General features: G+C 55.4%; 1 protein-coding gene across 2 annotated transcripts; it reads right to left on the bottom strand.

Annotated features, from left to right (window-relative positions):
• Window positions 1-3755: 3755 nt before the first annotated feature.
• Window positions 3756-12623, bottom strand: DOHH (deoxyhypusine hydroxylase). Of its 2 annotated transcripts, none has more exons than XM_004008617.5 (5): window positions 12535-12623; window positions 8958-9292; window positions 7157-7233; window positions 5553-5793; window positions 3756-4466 (listed from the first exon to the last, which is right to left on the bottom strand). In XM_004008617.5, the coding sequence occupies exons 2-5, from the start codon at window positions 9229-9231 to the stop codon at window positions 4147-4149; spliced, it is 912 nt and encodes a 303-aa protein (XP_004008666.3). In that variant the 5' UTR covers window positions 9232-9292; window positions 12535-12623; the 3' UTR covers window positions 3756-4146. The 2 variants fall into 2 exon arrangements, with proteins under 2 accessions (XP_004008666.3, XP_027825688.2); XM_027969887.2 differs by having other exon boundaries at window positions 8958-9289.
• Between the last annotated feature and the right edge of the window lie 1946 nt (window positions 12624-14569).

Below are 14569 nucleotides of genomic sequence, written 5' to 3'. Positions count from 1 at the left end.
TTGCTCAGCAACAGCCACTGCCAGGTGCTACCGTGCACATCCATCACCCCCCACAGGGCCTTAGCACAGGTTGCTCCCTCTTCTGGGAAAATCCCTACCCTCCTGGAGCTGATGGTCAAGATGGGGAGATAGGGGGTTTCCCAAGTGACTCAGTGGTAAAGAATCCACCTGCACTGCAGGAGATCCAGGAGATGTGGGTTCCATCCTGGGTTGGGAAGATCCCCCGGGCGGAGGGCATGGCAACCCACTCTAGTATTCTTGCCTGGAGAACCCCATGGACAGAGGAGCCTGGCAGGCTATAGTCCACAGGGTTGCAAAGAGTCAGACGCGACTGAAGTGACTTAGCATGCATGCATGCGCGCACATGGTGAGATAGGCTCTGAGAAAAGCATAACCTTGGAGTAATGACTGTATTGTGTTAGAAAGGGAACAGTGGGGCGGCCCTGGTGGTCCAGTCATTACGAATCCTCCGGCAAAGGCAGGGGACGCAGGTTCAGTCCCCGGTCTAGGAAGATTCTACATGCCACAGGGCAACTAATCATGCTAGTGCCTGCAAGCTGCAACTAATGAACCCCTGTGCCACACGTACAAAGCCCACACGCCCTAAAGCCTCTGTTCACCACAGCTTGAGAAAGCTCCTGTGTGTAGCAATGAAGACCCAGTGCAGCCAAAATAAATGAGATTAAATTTTTTTAAAAAAGAGAAAGTGAACAGTGGTTTGAGGGTGGGGTGGGCGGGAAGACCACCCTGCCCTCAGTGGTTTGAGGGCAGCATAGGGCTGCTAGGAGGGAAGTTAAAGTTTGCAATAGGGAAGCCGAGGTCATGTTCAGCTGATACTTGACCAGAGACCCAGAGGAGGAAAGGACCAGTCCCGGCAGTACCGGAGGGAAGAAGTTTATTGGATGCGAAAGCCCTGCAGCAGGACCGACTTGGACTTGGTGGACATGACCAGACTCGGGGGCTTACCGGCGCCCTCCGGTGGCTGCTGTGGGGAAGACAGACTGTGGAGGTGAGGGCGGGATCTCACTCAGGTGCTCACAGGCGCCCTCCGGTGGCTGTTGTGGGGAGGACAGATCCTGGAGGTGAGGTTCGGAGCCAGGGGATGGATGGGCCAGAGGGATTGCGCTGATTCAGATGGGCAATAATGAGGCTGGACCAGGTGCAGGCAGAAAAGTGGGGCGGAGTAGGCAGAGCTGGGGCAGACTTTAAACTGATCAAACCCTGGTGTTGGCAGGCTGAACACCTGGAATGACAGGAGTTTCCAGTTCCTGTAGGAGGAGCCACTGTGGGAGGTAATGTCTAAGGACTGCTAAGTTTGGGAAGCCCCATCAGCTAATTGGAGGTATCCAGACTGGACCCTGCGGAGAAGGCAATGGCACCCCACTCCAGTACTCTTTCCTGGCAAATCCCATGGACGGAGGAGCCTGGTGGGCTGCCGTCTATGGGGTCGCACAGAGTCGGACACGACTGAAGCGACTTAGCAGCAGCAGCAGCAGACTGGACCCTGAGTCAAGAGCTCCAAGGACGTTCCCCCACCCCCACCCAACGGCTGGAGTCAGGACGGTGGGTATCATTGAAGCATAGATGGGATTTAAGCCCCAATAGTGGATGGCTGCCGTCCATGGGGTCGCTGAGTCGGACATGACTGAGCGACTTCACTTTCATTTTTCACTTTCATGCATTGGAGAAGGAAATGGCATCCCACTCCAGTGTTCTTGCCTGGAGAATCCCAGGGACGGGGGAGCCTGGTGGGCTGCCGTCTATGGCGACGCACAGAGTCGGACATGGCTGAAGTGATTTAGCAGCAGCAGCAGCAGCAGCAGTGGATGAGGCTGCCTGGCTAGGATGTGGGTGGGGCTTGAGGACCCAGCCCTGGGCCAATGAAGGATAGGAAGGGGAGATGAAGGCGCACCAGAGGCGGGGTCCCTGAGAAATTCCCAGGAGCAGAGGGGCTGGGCAGTCAGAGGCTGCCCCGTGGGGGAGAGTGCAGACTGTGATGTGACAACCAGATTTGGACACAGGGAGGCCACACTGTAGGCTTCCCTAGTGGCTCAGCAGTAGAGAATCCGCCTGCAGAGCAGGAGCTGCAGGAGACCTGGGTTCAGTCCCTGGGTCAGGAAGATCTCCTGGAGGAGGGCATGGCAACCCATTCTGGTGTTCTTGCCTGGAGAATCCTCATGGACAAAGAAGCCTGGAAGGCTACAGTCCATAGGGTCGCACATACTCGGACATGATGAAGGGACCTAGCACACACTCACAGGTCATCTGTGGGCAAGGACAGTTCTGGGGACTTGAGGGGCAGTCCTAGTTGGAGCCGGTTTGGGAGAAAACCAGCTGGCAAGGGGCTGACAACCTCCTAGGGCTTATGGAGGCGAGAGCTGGAAGGCATGGGGTCAGGACTGTGTGTGATGGTGGTTGTTTTTCTGCTCTTAAATTACAGGGACTTCCCTGGTGGTCCAGAGGTTGGGAATTTGCCTTGCAATGTGGGGGCCGTGAGTTTGATCCCTGGTCAAGGTATTAAGATCCCATATGCCACAGGGCCAAGTTGACGAGACGGGCTGGGGCCCTGGGGAAAAATAGGGGAGGGGGCTCGCAGCCAGCACCCGAGAGTGATGCTGCAGGATGACAGGAAATGTTTGTTCTTCATCCTGGCACCTGACTCAGAGCTCCCAAGAACCTGTGAAGCCCAGGGAGAGGGCTTCGGGGTGGCTCAGATGGTAAAGAATCTGCCTCCAGTGCAAGAGACCCGGGTTTGATCCCTGGGTCAAGATGCCTGGGAGGAGAGCATGGTAACCCACTCCAGTATTTTTGCCTAGAGAATTCCATGGACAAAGGCGCCTGGCAGGCTACAGTCCACGGGGTCGCAGAGTCGGGTACGACTGAGACACAACTGAGTATACCCAGGGTAGAGGGGCTGGGAACTGAGCTAATTGCCAATGGCAAATGATTTAACAGACCGTGCCCATGTTGAAAACCCTACCGGAAGGGGCTTGGAGAGCTTCCGAGCGGATGAAAGCATCTGCCCCAAACTCCACGAGGACAGATGCTCCTGTGCTGGAGACCCTCCTGGACTTGCCCCTCTTCATCTGGCTGTTCATTTGCCTCCTTTATGATAAATAGGTAAGTAAATTGTTTTCCTGACTTGAGGGGGTGGTGGGAGCCCCAAATTATAACCAGTCGATCAGAAGTATGGGAGGTCCAGACTCGAGACCAGCGTCTGAAGTGGGGCAACTCTGCAGGTCTGACCCCTGAACCTGCAAGGTCTGCACTTACTCTGGGCAGATGGTGTCAGCACTGAACTGAGTTGTAAGACACCCAGCTGATGCCAGTGTAGAAACTGAGAATTTCTTGGTGTGAAAATGTGTCACACATGAAATGAATTATCTTGTTAACACTCATTTTACAAAGCGGTAAATGGGCTGCTAGAGACTGCAGGTGGAGGAAGTAGGGGATGGAGGTGGGATGGGAACTCATAGCCCGAGCTCTTAGCCATACCACAAAACCCGTTCCCTTATGTCTCCAATACAGGCTGGGTGAGGATGAGTCTGACTTGAGGGGAACTGGCTGGGCAGATTTTATTCCTGGAAATTGATGGTGAAACGAGCACTGGCTTGTGGTTGGTCACACAGTCTCTGGGGCAGGGAAGACGCCAGAGCTGAGCTCTCTACACGCCTTTGTCCCCCACACTTAAGATGTTCCTTTAGAGCTGCCACCCCTCACCTCTGCTGCCCCCAACACACTCTGAGAGTCATCACTTGGCAAAAATAATTTAATAGTCCATCTAGGCTGTGTCCCTGGGATCTGCTTGCCCTCCCTAAGCCCTTAGCTCCAGGCCACCCCACCCCACAAAGGAAAGCTCCAACATCCCCAACCCTGGGGGCCTGGGTTTCCCCACAGTGCCTTCCCCGCGCCCTTTCATTCCTAGAGAAGCGGGGCCACTGCCCCCCGACTCCCCCAGAAGCAGCTTTGTTCCCACAACCCCTCGGTCCTCCTCCCCTCGTACTCAGTGGCAGAAGTGACTTCAGCGTGGCCCCCAGGAGCCTGCGATCAAGATGCAAAAGGGGCCGGAAGACAGGGAAGCAAGATCCGATTCACTCCAGCATGGTTTATGCACCGAGTCCAAAAGGGAGACCCCCCGCGAAGGCCCTAGGAGAGGGGTGAGCGCAGCCGCTCCAGCCCATCCGCATACTGGAAGGTAGACCCCGTCTCGTACTCGTACATGTCCAGGGCCACCTCGCAGCTCTCCCGCACCACACGCTCAGGGTCGGCCACGTGGGCTCGCAGGGCGGCCAGGCAGGCAGGCCGGGCGATGGCCCCCAGGGCCTCGGCGCACTCGTGTCGTACCATGGGGTTCTCAGTGGGCTGTGCCAGGGCTGCCGCCAGTTGGGGCACTGCCGCCTCGTGCTGCATCTGGCCCAGAACGTAGCCGATCTCATGGCGGAAGAGGGCGCTGCCGCAGCGCAGGCCTACAGGGGAAGAAGGCTGGGGTCATCACAGAGCGAGGAGGGGGCGGGGCACCGGGGGACAGAGGGACCGAGAGGGGTCGAAAGGGGTTTCCCGTATCTGGGAGCACTCCCCAACATCCCCACCGCCAGTCACGGAGTTCAGAGGTGGGACCCTACGCCACCAGAGGGACTGGGGAAGCAGGGTGGGCCCATCGGGCTCTGGAAACCCGCCCCTCCCTCCCCTCTCCCCGGAGGCCAGACTGGGCATGGCCGCCTCCTTCCCGTCCTGTCCCCCTGCACCCCGGCTCCGTGTTGTGCCCACACTGCCACTTCGATCTGCAGGCGTCTTATACGTTTGTGCTTCTGGGTCGTTTCCTGCGTGATCCCCACACTCCATAGAGTCTTAGTGACCCTGACAGGCAGAGTCCCAGGCTTTTCACCAGCACAGCCGAACAGAGGGGCCAGATTTCTCCTGCTAGGGCCCCAGCCTCGGGCCCAGGAGTGACCTGCCTGTGACCTGATGTCCTCTGGAGGCAGACCTGGGATTCGAGGCCAGCCCGCCTGACTGTGCAGCTGCTGCTCCAGGCAACCACCCAGGACAAACCCACACCTGCCCTCTCTGCGCTCCCACCCCAGGTCCATGTGGCGGTGATGTCCCAGCATCTCCCTGGCTAGACAGGAAGCTCCAGGAAGGCAGAGGGGCTCTGAGCGCTCTGTGGACCAGAAGCAGCCACCTCAGGAGTTGGGGAGGGGAGTAAGGGACCCCAGGATTCCCAGAAGCCCCTCCTCTCCTTTTCTGCTGGATGAGCCACAGCCCCTCAGACCTGCACAGGGCTCCCTGCAGAGCTGAGAAGAAAATGCCACCAGCAACAGTAATGGGGGCCCCTGGGGTCAAACCCAAACTCTGCAGCTGAGACTGCTGTGTGACCTTGGACAAGTCCCTCTGCCTCTCTGGGCCTAGGCTCCCACCACGGAGAAGTGGGGGCAATAAGAGTATCTGCCCCAGGATGCACCTGTCCAGGATGCTACGCAGCTCTGTGCAACAAATATGGCCACGGGGGCCAAGGGGCCCCGACCCCGACCCCCACCCCCGAAGGCCCTCCTCACCTTCGGCCAGCGCCAGGGCGGCCTCCTTGCCTCCAGCGTCGCGCAGGGCGAACATGGCTCGGTATCGGTCGAAGAGTGGCCGGGTCTCGTCCAGCAGCGCCTCCCGCAGCTGCCCCAGGTCACGCTCCTCAGCGGGCGGGGCCGGGTCCACAGAGAGGTAGGGCCCCTGGACCACTGACTCCCCACTCTGCTGCTGCAGCCACTCCAGCCGCCGGACAGCCAGCTGGCATGTCTCGGCCACCTGCAGGGAGAGGGGCACACAGGCGGCCGCTGGGGATGGAAGGGAAGGGAGTGGACATGCCAGGTCCCCCTCCAGCCCCCAGGGCTCCCGATTTAGCAGGGACAGAGCCCACAGACTCTGGACTAATTGATCCTTCCAGGCTGGAAACAACCGGCAGGGACTGCTGTGATCAGGGAGTGACAGGGGAACAGTGGGTCAGGAGGAGTCACTCCGAGGTGACCAGTGAGAAAGGCATCAGGTGGGATCAGCCAGAGCAAAGGCCCCGAGGCAGGACCGTCAGGGGGAGCTAGCAACAGACATGGCCTGAGGCCAGGCCTGAGGAGGCCAGACTGCTTAAGACTGCTGTCCTAAAGGTGATGACAAACCATGAGTCCTGAGGCACAGAATAGGTTAATAGATGATGGATAAGTAAATGATCGCTCCACACACAGGAGCATCACTCAGCCCTGAAAAGGAGAGAAACCCAGACACCTGCTACCACACGGATGGACCCTGAGAACAGGTGCTCAGTGAGAGACGCAGACACAGCAGGACACACAGGGTGTGACTCCACTGATGGGATCAGGCAGATCCCAGACACAGAGTGGGTTCCTGGTGGTCAGGGGCTGGGGCAAGGAATGGAGGAGTGACTGCTGATGGGGATGGGGCTTCCTTTTTGGGGGATGGACTGTTCTGGGAATCAGACAGTGGTGATAGTTTTATAACTCTACGCATATACGAAGTCAAAGTCAAAGTCGCTCAATCGTGTCCGACTCTCTGAGACGCCACGGACTACATAGTCCAGTGAAATTCTCCAGGCCAGAATACTAGAGTGGGTAGCTTTTCCCTTCTCCAGGGGATCGTCCCAACCCAGGGTTCAAACCCAAGTCTCCCACATTGCAGGTGGATTCTTTATCAGCTGAGCCACAAGGGAAGCCCATGGATGTACTAAAAACCATCCAAATGACCACTTTCAGGGAGTGGGTTTTCTGATATGTGACGCATCTCAATAAAGCTGTTGTTTAAAGAAAAAATAGGGACGGCGGCAGGGAGAGACTGGATGACGCTGGGTGGAGGTGGAGAGGTGGGTGGGTTGGGAGATCTACACGATGGAGGGACTGCCCGTGGGAGGCTAGGAGAGAGGCGAGTGGGGGCTGGGCCAGCACCAGTGGAGCAGGGTGGGTGTTACATGTGAATCAAGAGTTCACTTTTTAAAAAGTATGAAGAGTTCAGTTTTGCCCATAGGGGCAGTGGCTGGCGTCCATCTTGACTGCAGCCCCTCTTGGCATCCCTGGGCCAGGTGGTCACCCTGGCAACCAGACACAGGGTCTGAGGTCAGTTTCTGGACCCGAGATGGGGTGGGGATGGGGTGTCGATGTGTTACCTCAACAACAGGGTCAGTAGAGTACTGCTTCAGGATCTCCAGGACCTCTGGGTCCCCAATGGCCCCCAGGGCCTCCCCTGAGAAGAACAGGGCAGAGAGCGTACATTGGCTGGTTAGGAAACACCCCAGATGCCTTCCCCCTCACCGCCCCTGCCTGTGTCCTGTGGGTGGGCCACCCAGCCACGAGTTTTGGAGCAGAGACCAGTCCATTCCTGAATGAATCTGCACCAGTGAGTGTCCCTTCCCCAGAAATCAGACTTTGCTGGAACCTGGCTGACTCCACACTGGCCCACACCCCTAGAGCTCATGGCCCAGAGGGGAGATGCAGTGTGTCCTTACAACTTGGGGACATGGGTGGCGAGAGCCAAGAACAGTCCACTAAGTCGAGTCCATCACGGAGAGCCCCGAAAACCTGGAGGAGGTTTCTAAGCTGTGATGTGGGCAAGGAGGGTCAGCAGACAGGCACCATCCTGCCTCAGGGCCTTCGCACTGCCCAGAACCCCTTTCCCCAGACAACTACCTAGATTACTCCCTTACTCCACTCGGATCTCTGTCCAGCAATTAAAAACAGCAATGCTGGACTTCCCTGGTGGTTCAGTGGTTGAGATTCCAAGTTTCAAATGCACGGGGTGCAGGTTCAATCCCTGGTCAGGGAACTAGGATCCCACATGTCCCATGGAAAGGCCAAAAAAAAAAAAAAGGCAACACCTCTGGCACCCCTTCCCAGGCTTTATTTTCCTCCTTGACACTTAGGTAAGCGTTTGCACCATAACATGACTGGGTATTCCAGAAAATCACACACACAAAATTGAGGTTTGGGCTCGAATATTTCTCTGTAAGGAGAGCTCCCAGAGGAGTCCATGGTTGGGATCCTGAGAGGAGTCCGAGGCAGCCTGACAAAGCTGGAGATTACCTCAGGGAATATTCAAAAGGACCAAGAACAATCATAAATGGAACCACAGCCCCTCACTGGCTATCTGAGTCTCTTGCGAGAATAGCACCTGGCCCACAGTAGATGGTCCATGAACATTTGTCCAGGGAATTCCCTGGCAGTCCAGCAGTTAGGACTCTATGCTTTTGCTGCAGAGGGCACAGGTTTGATCCCTGGTTGAGGAACTAAGATCCCACAAGCCATCTGGAGTGGCCATTAAAAAAAAAAAAAAAAAAAACTGTCCAGGAAGTGAAGTGACTGAGTAACCTTGGGTTGGCTGGCTATGGCCACTGCCTGTGTTCGTATGAGCAAAGAACAGTATTTCCATTTTTAACTGTTTTTTTTTTTAGTCACTCAGTTGTGTCCGACTCTTGGCAACCCCATGGACTGTAGCCCGCCAGGCTCCCCTGTTCATGGGATTCTCCAGGCAAGAATACTGGGATGGGTTGTCATTTCCTTCCCCAGGGGATCTTCCCGACTCAGGGATCAAACCCAGGTCTCCCGCATTGTCTGTGTATTTTCTTTTAATCAAAGAGACAGGGACTTCCGGTGGTCCAGTGGTAAAGACTCAGCTTCCAATGCAACAGGTGCGGGTTCAATCCCTGGTGAAAGACCTAAGATGCCACACGCCACATGGAGCGACCAAAAAAATAAAACCAAAAAGGGATCACGATTTACGACTCATGAAATTCACATCTCAGGGCCCATAAAGCTGGACTGGCTCGAGGCAACACCCATCCATTACCTGGGATTTACCTGGCTCCCGTGCTTTGGCAGCAGAGCTGAGACATGGGGCAGAGATAGTCGAAGGCATTCACCACCCACCCCTTCCAGCGCTCGCCAGGTACAGCCCGCACCCCGTCTGCTCACCTGCCTCATGGCGCACCATGGGCTCCTGGCGGGTGTCCCGCAGCACGTCCAGCAGCACAGGGATGGCCCGCCGGTCCTGCATTTGGCCCAGGCAGTAGGCCAGCTCATGCTTGAGCAGGGCTGAGTCATCATCAAAGGCCCGGCTGATCCAGGAGATGGCCACTGGACCCCCGAGCCCACGCAGTGTGAACAGTGCCCGGAAGCGGGCCTGCAGGGGCTGCTGGGGGTCAACCAGCGTCTGCCCCACTGCCTCCACCTCCTGCTCCGTCACCATGGTGATGCCGCCTTCCTCCCCACTTGGGGCTAAACCAGGGGACTCTCAGCTTGAGAACCTGCTGGGAGGGGAAACCGAGATGCCAGGTTAAAGGTGCCATTTGCTGCTAGCTGACTTGTTCATCTCAGAGTTAGCACCTCAGCGGGGTGGTTTCCAAACTGCTGAACAGCCTGGGTGCCTGGGTCCAGCCCTGCCTACCTGCTGTGTGGCCTTCCCTAAGGCACTTTTCTCTCTGGGCCTGTGGCCTCTATCCACCTCACCAATGAACTCTACTCGTCTGCTCGCCACACAGCAGCCAGAGGGGCTGTGGAGACTGGTCCCCAATACGGCCTTCGGGGACTCTCACCTCCTGGTGTCTGTGGACTGTGTGGACCTCACGCCACATCCCAGCGAATAGGGCTGACTCGGGTGAATATGGGAGAAATGGCAGTGTGACCTGGGAGGGTCATAAGGACCCTGTGGCTTCCTCCTTGTGGCTCCAGGGGCCCACATGGTGGAGAAACTGAAGCCTCCCACCAACAGCCAAGTGAGAAGAACGGTGGCTTGAGAGCAGCTCCCCCGGCCCCGGTCCAGCCCTCAGATGTCGTAGCCCAGCCACGGTCTGCACGCAGCCTCACAAGCGATCAGAGCCACAGCCACCCAGCTAAACCAGGCCCGGACCCCTGACCCACAGAACTGAAAATCAGTGTTACTACTGTTTAGAGCTGCTGAGGACGTCCCTGGTGGTCTAGTGGTTAAGAATCCTCCTTCCAGTGCAGGGGACGCAGGTTCCATCCGTGGTCGGGGAGCTAAGAGCCTACATTATTGTTGTTGTTCAGTTGCTAAAACTCTGAAGGCAGGGACTGAGTGCTAGTCACTCCTGTACACCCAGCACACAATTCCTTAATAAGAACAATGACCATAGACTTCCCTGGCGGTCCAGCGGTTAAGAATCTGCCTGCCAATGCAAGGGACGCTGATGTGATCCATGGTCCGGTAAGCCTGCGAGCCACAGTCGTTGAGCCAGAATGCTGCCGGACTGAAACCCACAAGCGCCCTAGAGCCTGTGCTCCACAACAAGAGAAGCCATTGCAATGAGAAGCCCCCACACCGCAACTAGAGAGAGCCTTCACGCAGCAACGAAGACCCAGCACAGCCAAAAAATTAATAATAAATTTTTTAAAAAAAAGAAAGAAAAAGAAGGGACTACCCTGGCTGTCCCGTGGTTAAAAATTCACCTTCCAACGCACAGGGTGCAGGTTCCGCCCCTAGTTGGAAAGTTGAGATCCCACATGCCTTGTGGCCAAAACACCAAGACATAAAACAGAAGCAATATTGTAACAAATTCAACAAAGACTTTAAAAATTATCTACATTAAAAAAAAAAAACTTTTAAAAAAAATTTAAAAAGAACAATGACCATAACAATAATAGCAACTGACATTTACACAGGCTGTGCTACCTGCCAGCCATCTATTCTAAGCCCTTACATTCCTAAACTCGCTCCATCCTCTCCATGACCCTTGAGACAAGCACCATGGTCGTCAGTGTTTTACAGGAGGGGCCACCAAGCAGAGAGGTGAAGCACTTGCCTAGGAACCCAGTGAAGAGTTAGAGATCCCGGCAGCTGGGCTGAGGGTCAAGGTCTAAACCACAAACTCAGGGTTGAAAGGAAGGACTAAAGTGAAAGGACGCAGCTGAGGCTGGTCTTCACCCTCCAGACCAGTGAGGACGCTTCGTGAAGCTTACGAGCAGGCTGTGGCTCCCAGCAGAGTCAGGAGGGCCAACCTGGTCTAATAACGGAGGGGCAGTTGTCTGAGCACAGGTGACTATCAAAGGAGGTGGTACTCAAAACAGAGATCATCAGGGACTTCCCTGGTGGCCCGGTGGCTAAGTTTCTGAGCTCGCAACGCAGGGTCTGGCTTTTAACCCTGGCCAGGGAACTAGATCCCTTACGCCAGAACTAAGATTCGGCGCAGCCAAATGAATAAATGAATATATAAATAAACACAAAAGAGGGACCATCAGAAACTGCAGAAGCCAGGCGTGAGCAAGCTCATTAGGGACCATCCAGATTCGACTCATTGTTCTACAACAGATGAGCTGTGACCTGTCTGGGGTCACACAGCCAAGTCAGGACTCCTGACTCCCAGTCTGTGCAGGGCCTCCTTCAAGACACAAAGGAGAAACACTGTTTTGTTTCTGCTGTGTCTCCAAGGCCTAGCACAGTGTCCTCACCAGAGCAGCAAGCACTTAAGTGTTGTTGAATGAACTGATTATCCACTGCCTGCCAGGCAGGGTACTGAGTGCCTTATACACAGTATAAATCTGTATCATCTGTAAAACGGGTGTAAGGGGCACAGGGAACTCACTGAGTTGCTGCCAGTGGAATTACGCCCACAGAGCACTTAATACCACCGCTGGTACTTACTATGCATTTGATAAAAACAGAGCTGCTGTTAAGTTACTTCTGCATGTAGCCCAACGTCCACGTCTGTGCTCAGGAGGGTAAGGTGTGTGTGTCCCGGGTACACCTGGCCACCTGTACGCCCACTACTCATACTTCTACGTCCATTTTTTCAGTGGGAAGGGGGACAAGGCTGTGAACGTAGGGTTGCAGAGATCACTCCCCAACCAAAGCACGGGGAATCCGCTCGCCCCTGCGAAGGTGTGTCTCAGAGACAGACTTCAGTGAAGAGTGAGTAAGGGATGGAAAAGGGAAGTTCGGAATTCCCGAAATCCGCTTCCTCTAAACCAATTCCCAACAAAACGACCTCTGATAACTAAACCCCCGCCCCCGCTGCCGCTAAGAGGCAGGTCGCCCCGACACGGCATCACTCAGGGCTGCTCCCAGGACCCCCCAGCGACGACCGGCTCCCCAAAGCTCCCTGGAGGAGACTCCCAGGAACTGATGTCTCATGGCATCATTGACTCAATGGACGTGAGTTTGAGCGAACTCCGGGAGATGGTGAAGGAAAGGCTGACATGCTGCAATCCATGGGGCAGCCTGTGTCAGACACAACTGAGCGACTGAACAGTAAGATCCGTTTACGTGTGTCCCCCAGTACCTGATCCTTCACAGTTTGGTTCTCCCAGAACCCCGAGAAAGAGGTCACCCAACACGGGACCTTCCCCGCGCCCCGCGTGCTGACTGCTCACTGCGCGCATCCCCGGAGACAGGGCCTGCAGAACCGGAGCGAAACAGTTCGCCGGGACCTCTCAGAAGGGAGGCCTTTCTACTTCCCAGCGAAAGAATCTTAGGGCCGAGACCCCAGTGAGGCGTCCTCCCCGTCCCCCTCGCCGCCAGAACACCCCAGTGACCTACCGAACCCGCCCGCTCCGCGTCTGCTGCCACCAACACTTCGCCGACCGCCACACTGCTACAGCGCTCCGGGGGCCGCCATCTTGCCGCCCACGTGACCAGGCCGGCCGGCACCAACGCAGCCCCGGGGGAGGATCCAATCTAAGGCTCCGCAGCACGAGTGGGCCCGCAAGCGCGAGTCAGCAACGGGGCCATAGCTCACACTCACACACCAGGAGGAATCTACGGGCACTTCTCGGGGAAACGGAAGGGCAGCTTCCATCCTTTCCACATAAGAGATTTTCTCTCCGGCCTCCCCACCCGATCCCGATACGACGAATGGAAATGGTTTGTCCCGATTCAGCCGAGAGGTGGGGTCGGCAAGCGACGCAGCTTGCTTAGTGTTCCTGGGGCGTGGTCAAGTCTCAGGGGCGTGACCAATGGACGAGGTAAATAATGCTGCTGCTGCTGCTGCTGCTGCTGCTGCTGCTGCTGCTGCTGCTGCTGCTGCTGCTGCTGCTGCTGCTGCTGCTGCTGCTGCTGCTGCTGCTGCTGCTGCTGCTGCTGCTGCTGCTGCTGCTGCTGCTGCTGCTGCTGCTGCTGCTGCTGCTGCTGCTGCTGCTGCAAGTAGCTTCAGTCGTGTCCGACTCTGTACGACCCCATAGACGGAAGCCCACCAGGCTTCCCCGTCCCTGGGATTCTCCAGGCAAGAATACTGGAGTGGGTTGCTATTCCCTTCTCCAATGCATGAAAGTGAAAAGTCAAAGTGAAGTCGCTCAGTCGTGTCCGACTCTTAGTGACCTCGTGGACTGCAGCCTACCAGGCTCCTCCGTCCATGGGATTTTCCAGGCAAGAGTACTGGAGTGGGTTGCCATTTCCTTCTCCAGAGTATCTTCCCGACCCAGGGATTAAACCCGGGTCTCCTGCATCGCAGGCAGACTCTTTAACCTCTGAGCCACCAGGGAAGCCCAAATGCTAGACAGGAAGGAATGAAAAAACGGACTTGACCTAATCATTTATTCATTCATTTATTTATTCATTTAACAAACACTTTATGGGACTTCCCTGGTGGTCCAGTGATTAAGACACTCTCCCAGTGCAGGGGGCACAGGTTTGCTCCCTGGTTAGGGAACTAAGATCCCACATGCTGTATGGCGCTCCTCCCCGCCAAAAAAGAAAACAGACAGGAGGGACCGTGGAGGCAGAGAGAAGTATTCAGATGCTGAGTTAATTTTGAAGGTGGAACAAACAGGATTTGCAGCTGGACTGCATATGGCATTTGGGAGAGTTCTGATCAGGATAAGCACAAGGTTTCTGACACCTGAAGTGAATGGAGCCACCATGAACCATCCACTTGAGTTCAGTGACTCAGTTGTCTGGACTCTGTGACCCCATGGACTGCGGCGCCAGGCTTCCCTGTCCATCACCAGCTCCCAGAGCTTGCTCAAACTCATGTCCATTTAGTGATGCCATCCAGCCATCTCATCCTCTGTCATCCCCTTCTCCTCCTGCCTTCAGTCTTTTCCAGCATCAAGGTCTTTTCCAATGAGTCAGTTCTTTGCATCAGCTGGCCAAAGAAGTGGAGCTTCAGCCTCAGCATCAGTCCTTCCAATGAATATTCAGGACTGATCTCCTTGCAGTCCAAGGGACTCTCAAGAGTCTTCTCCAACACCGCAGTTCAAAAGCATCAATTCTTCCGCGCTCAGCTTTCTTTATGATCCAACTCTCACATCTATACATGACCACAGGAAAACCATAGCTTTGACTAGACTGACCTTTGTCAGTAATGTCTCTGCTTTTTAATATACTGCCTAGGTTTGTTACAGCTTTTCTTCCAAGGAGCAAGCACTATTAACCTCCCTATACTAACCATCCAGTTAACTCTACTTCTGAAATATGAAATAGACTTGGAATTCAATCACTTCATTCATTTTACCGCTTTGTCTCCAGGATGCTGCCTGCAAAGGAAAGAGCGCTTGTAAGGGATTATGCCAAAAGAGTAGTTCCTCAAAAAGGTAAACATAGAATTAGCATAAAAAAGTGAAAGTTGCCCAGTCGT

This window comes from Ovis aries, chromosome 5 (assembly GCF_016772045.2).
Source record: "Ovis aries strain OAR_USU_Benz2616 breed Rambouillet chromosome 5, ARS-UI_Ramb_v3.0, whole genome shotgun sequence".
Lineage (NCBI taxonomy): Eukaryota > Metazoa > Chordata > Mammalia > Artiodactyla > Bovidae > Ovis > Ovis aries.
The sequence above is the reverse complement of the archived record's forward strand: the minus strand, read 5'-3'. Positions and strand labels throughout refer to the sequence as shown.

Coding starts and splice junctions, on each gene's coding strand:
- DOHH (XM_004008617.5), bottom strand. CDS start 9,231: ATGGTGACGGAGCAGGAGGTGGAGGCAGTGGGGCAGACGCTGGTTGAC. Junction 7,234..8,957: donor CATGGTGCGCCATGAGGCAG/GTGAGCAGACGG, acceptor TGTTCTTCTCAG/GGGAGGCCCTGGGGGCCATT. Junction 4,467..5,552: donor CGCCCTGGCGCTGGCCGAAG/GTGAGGAGGGCC, acceptor CTTCCCCTGTAG/GCCTGCGCTGCGGCAGCGCC.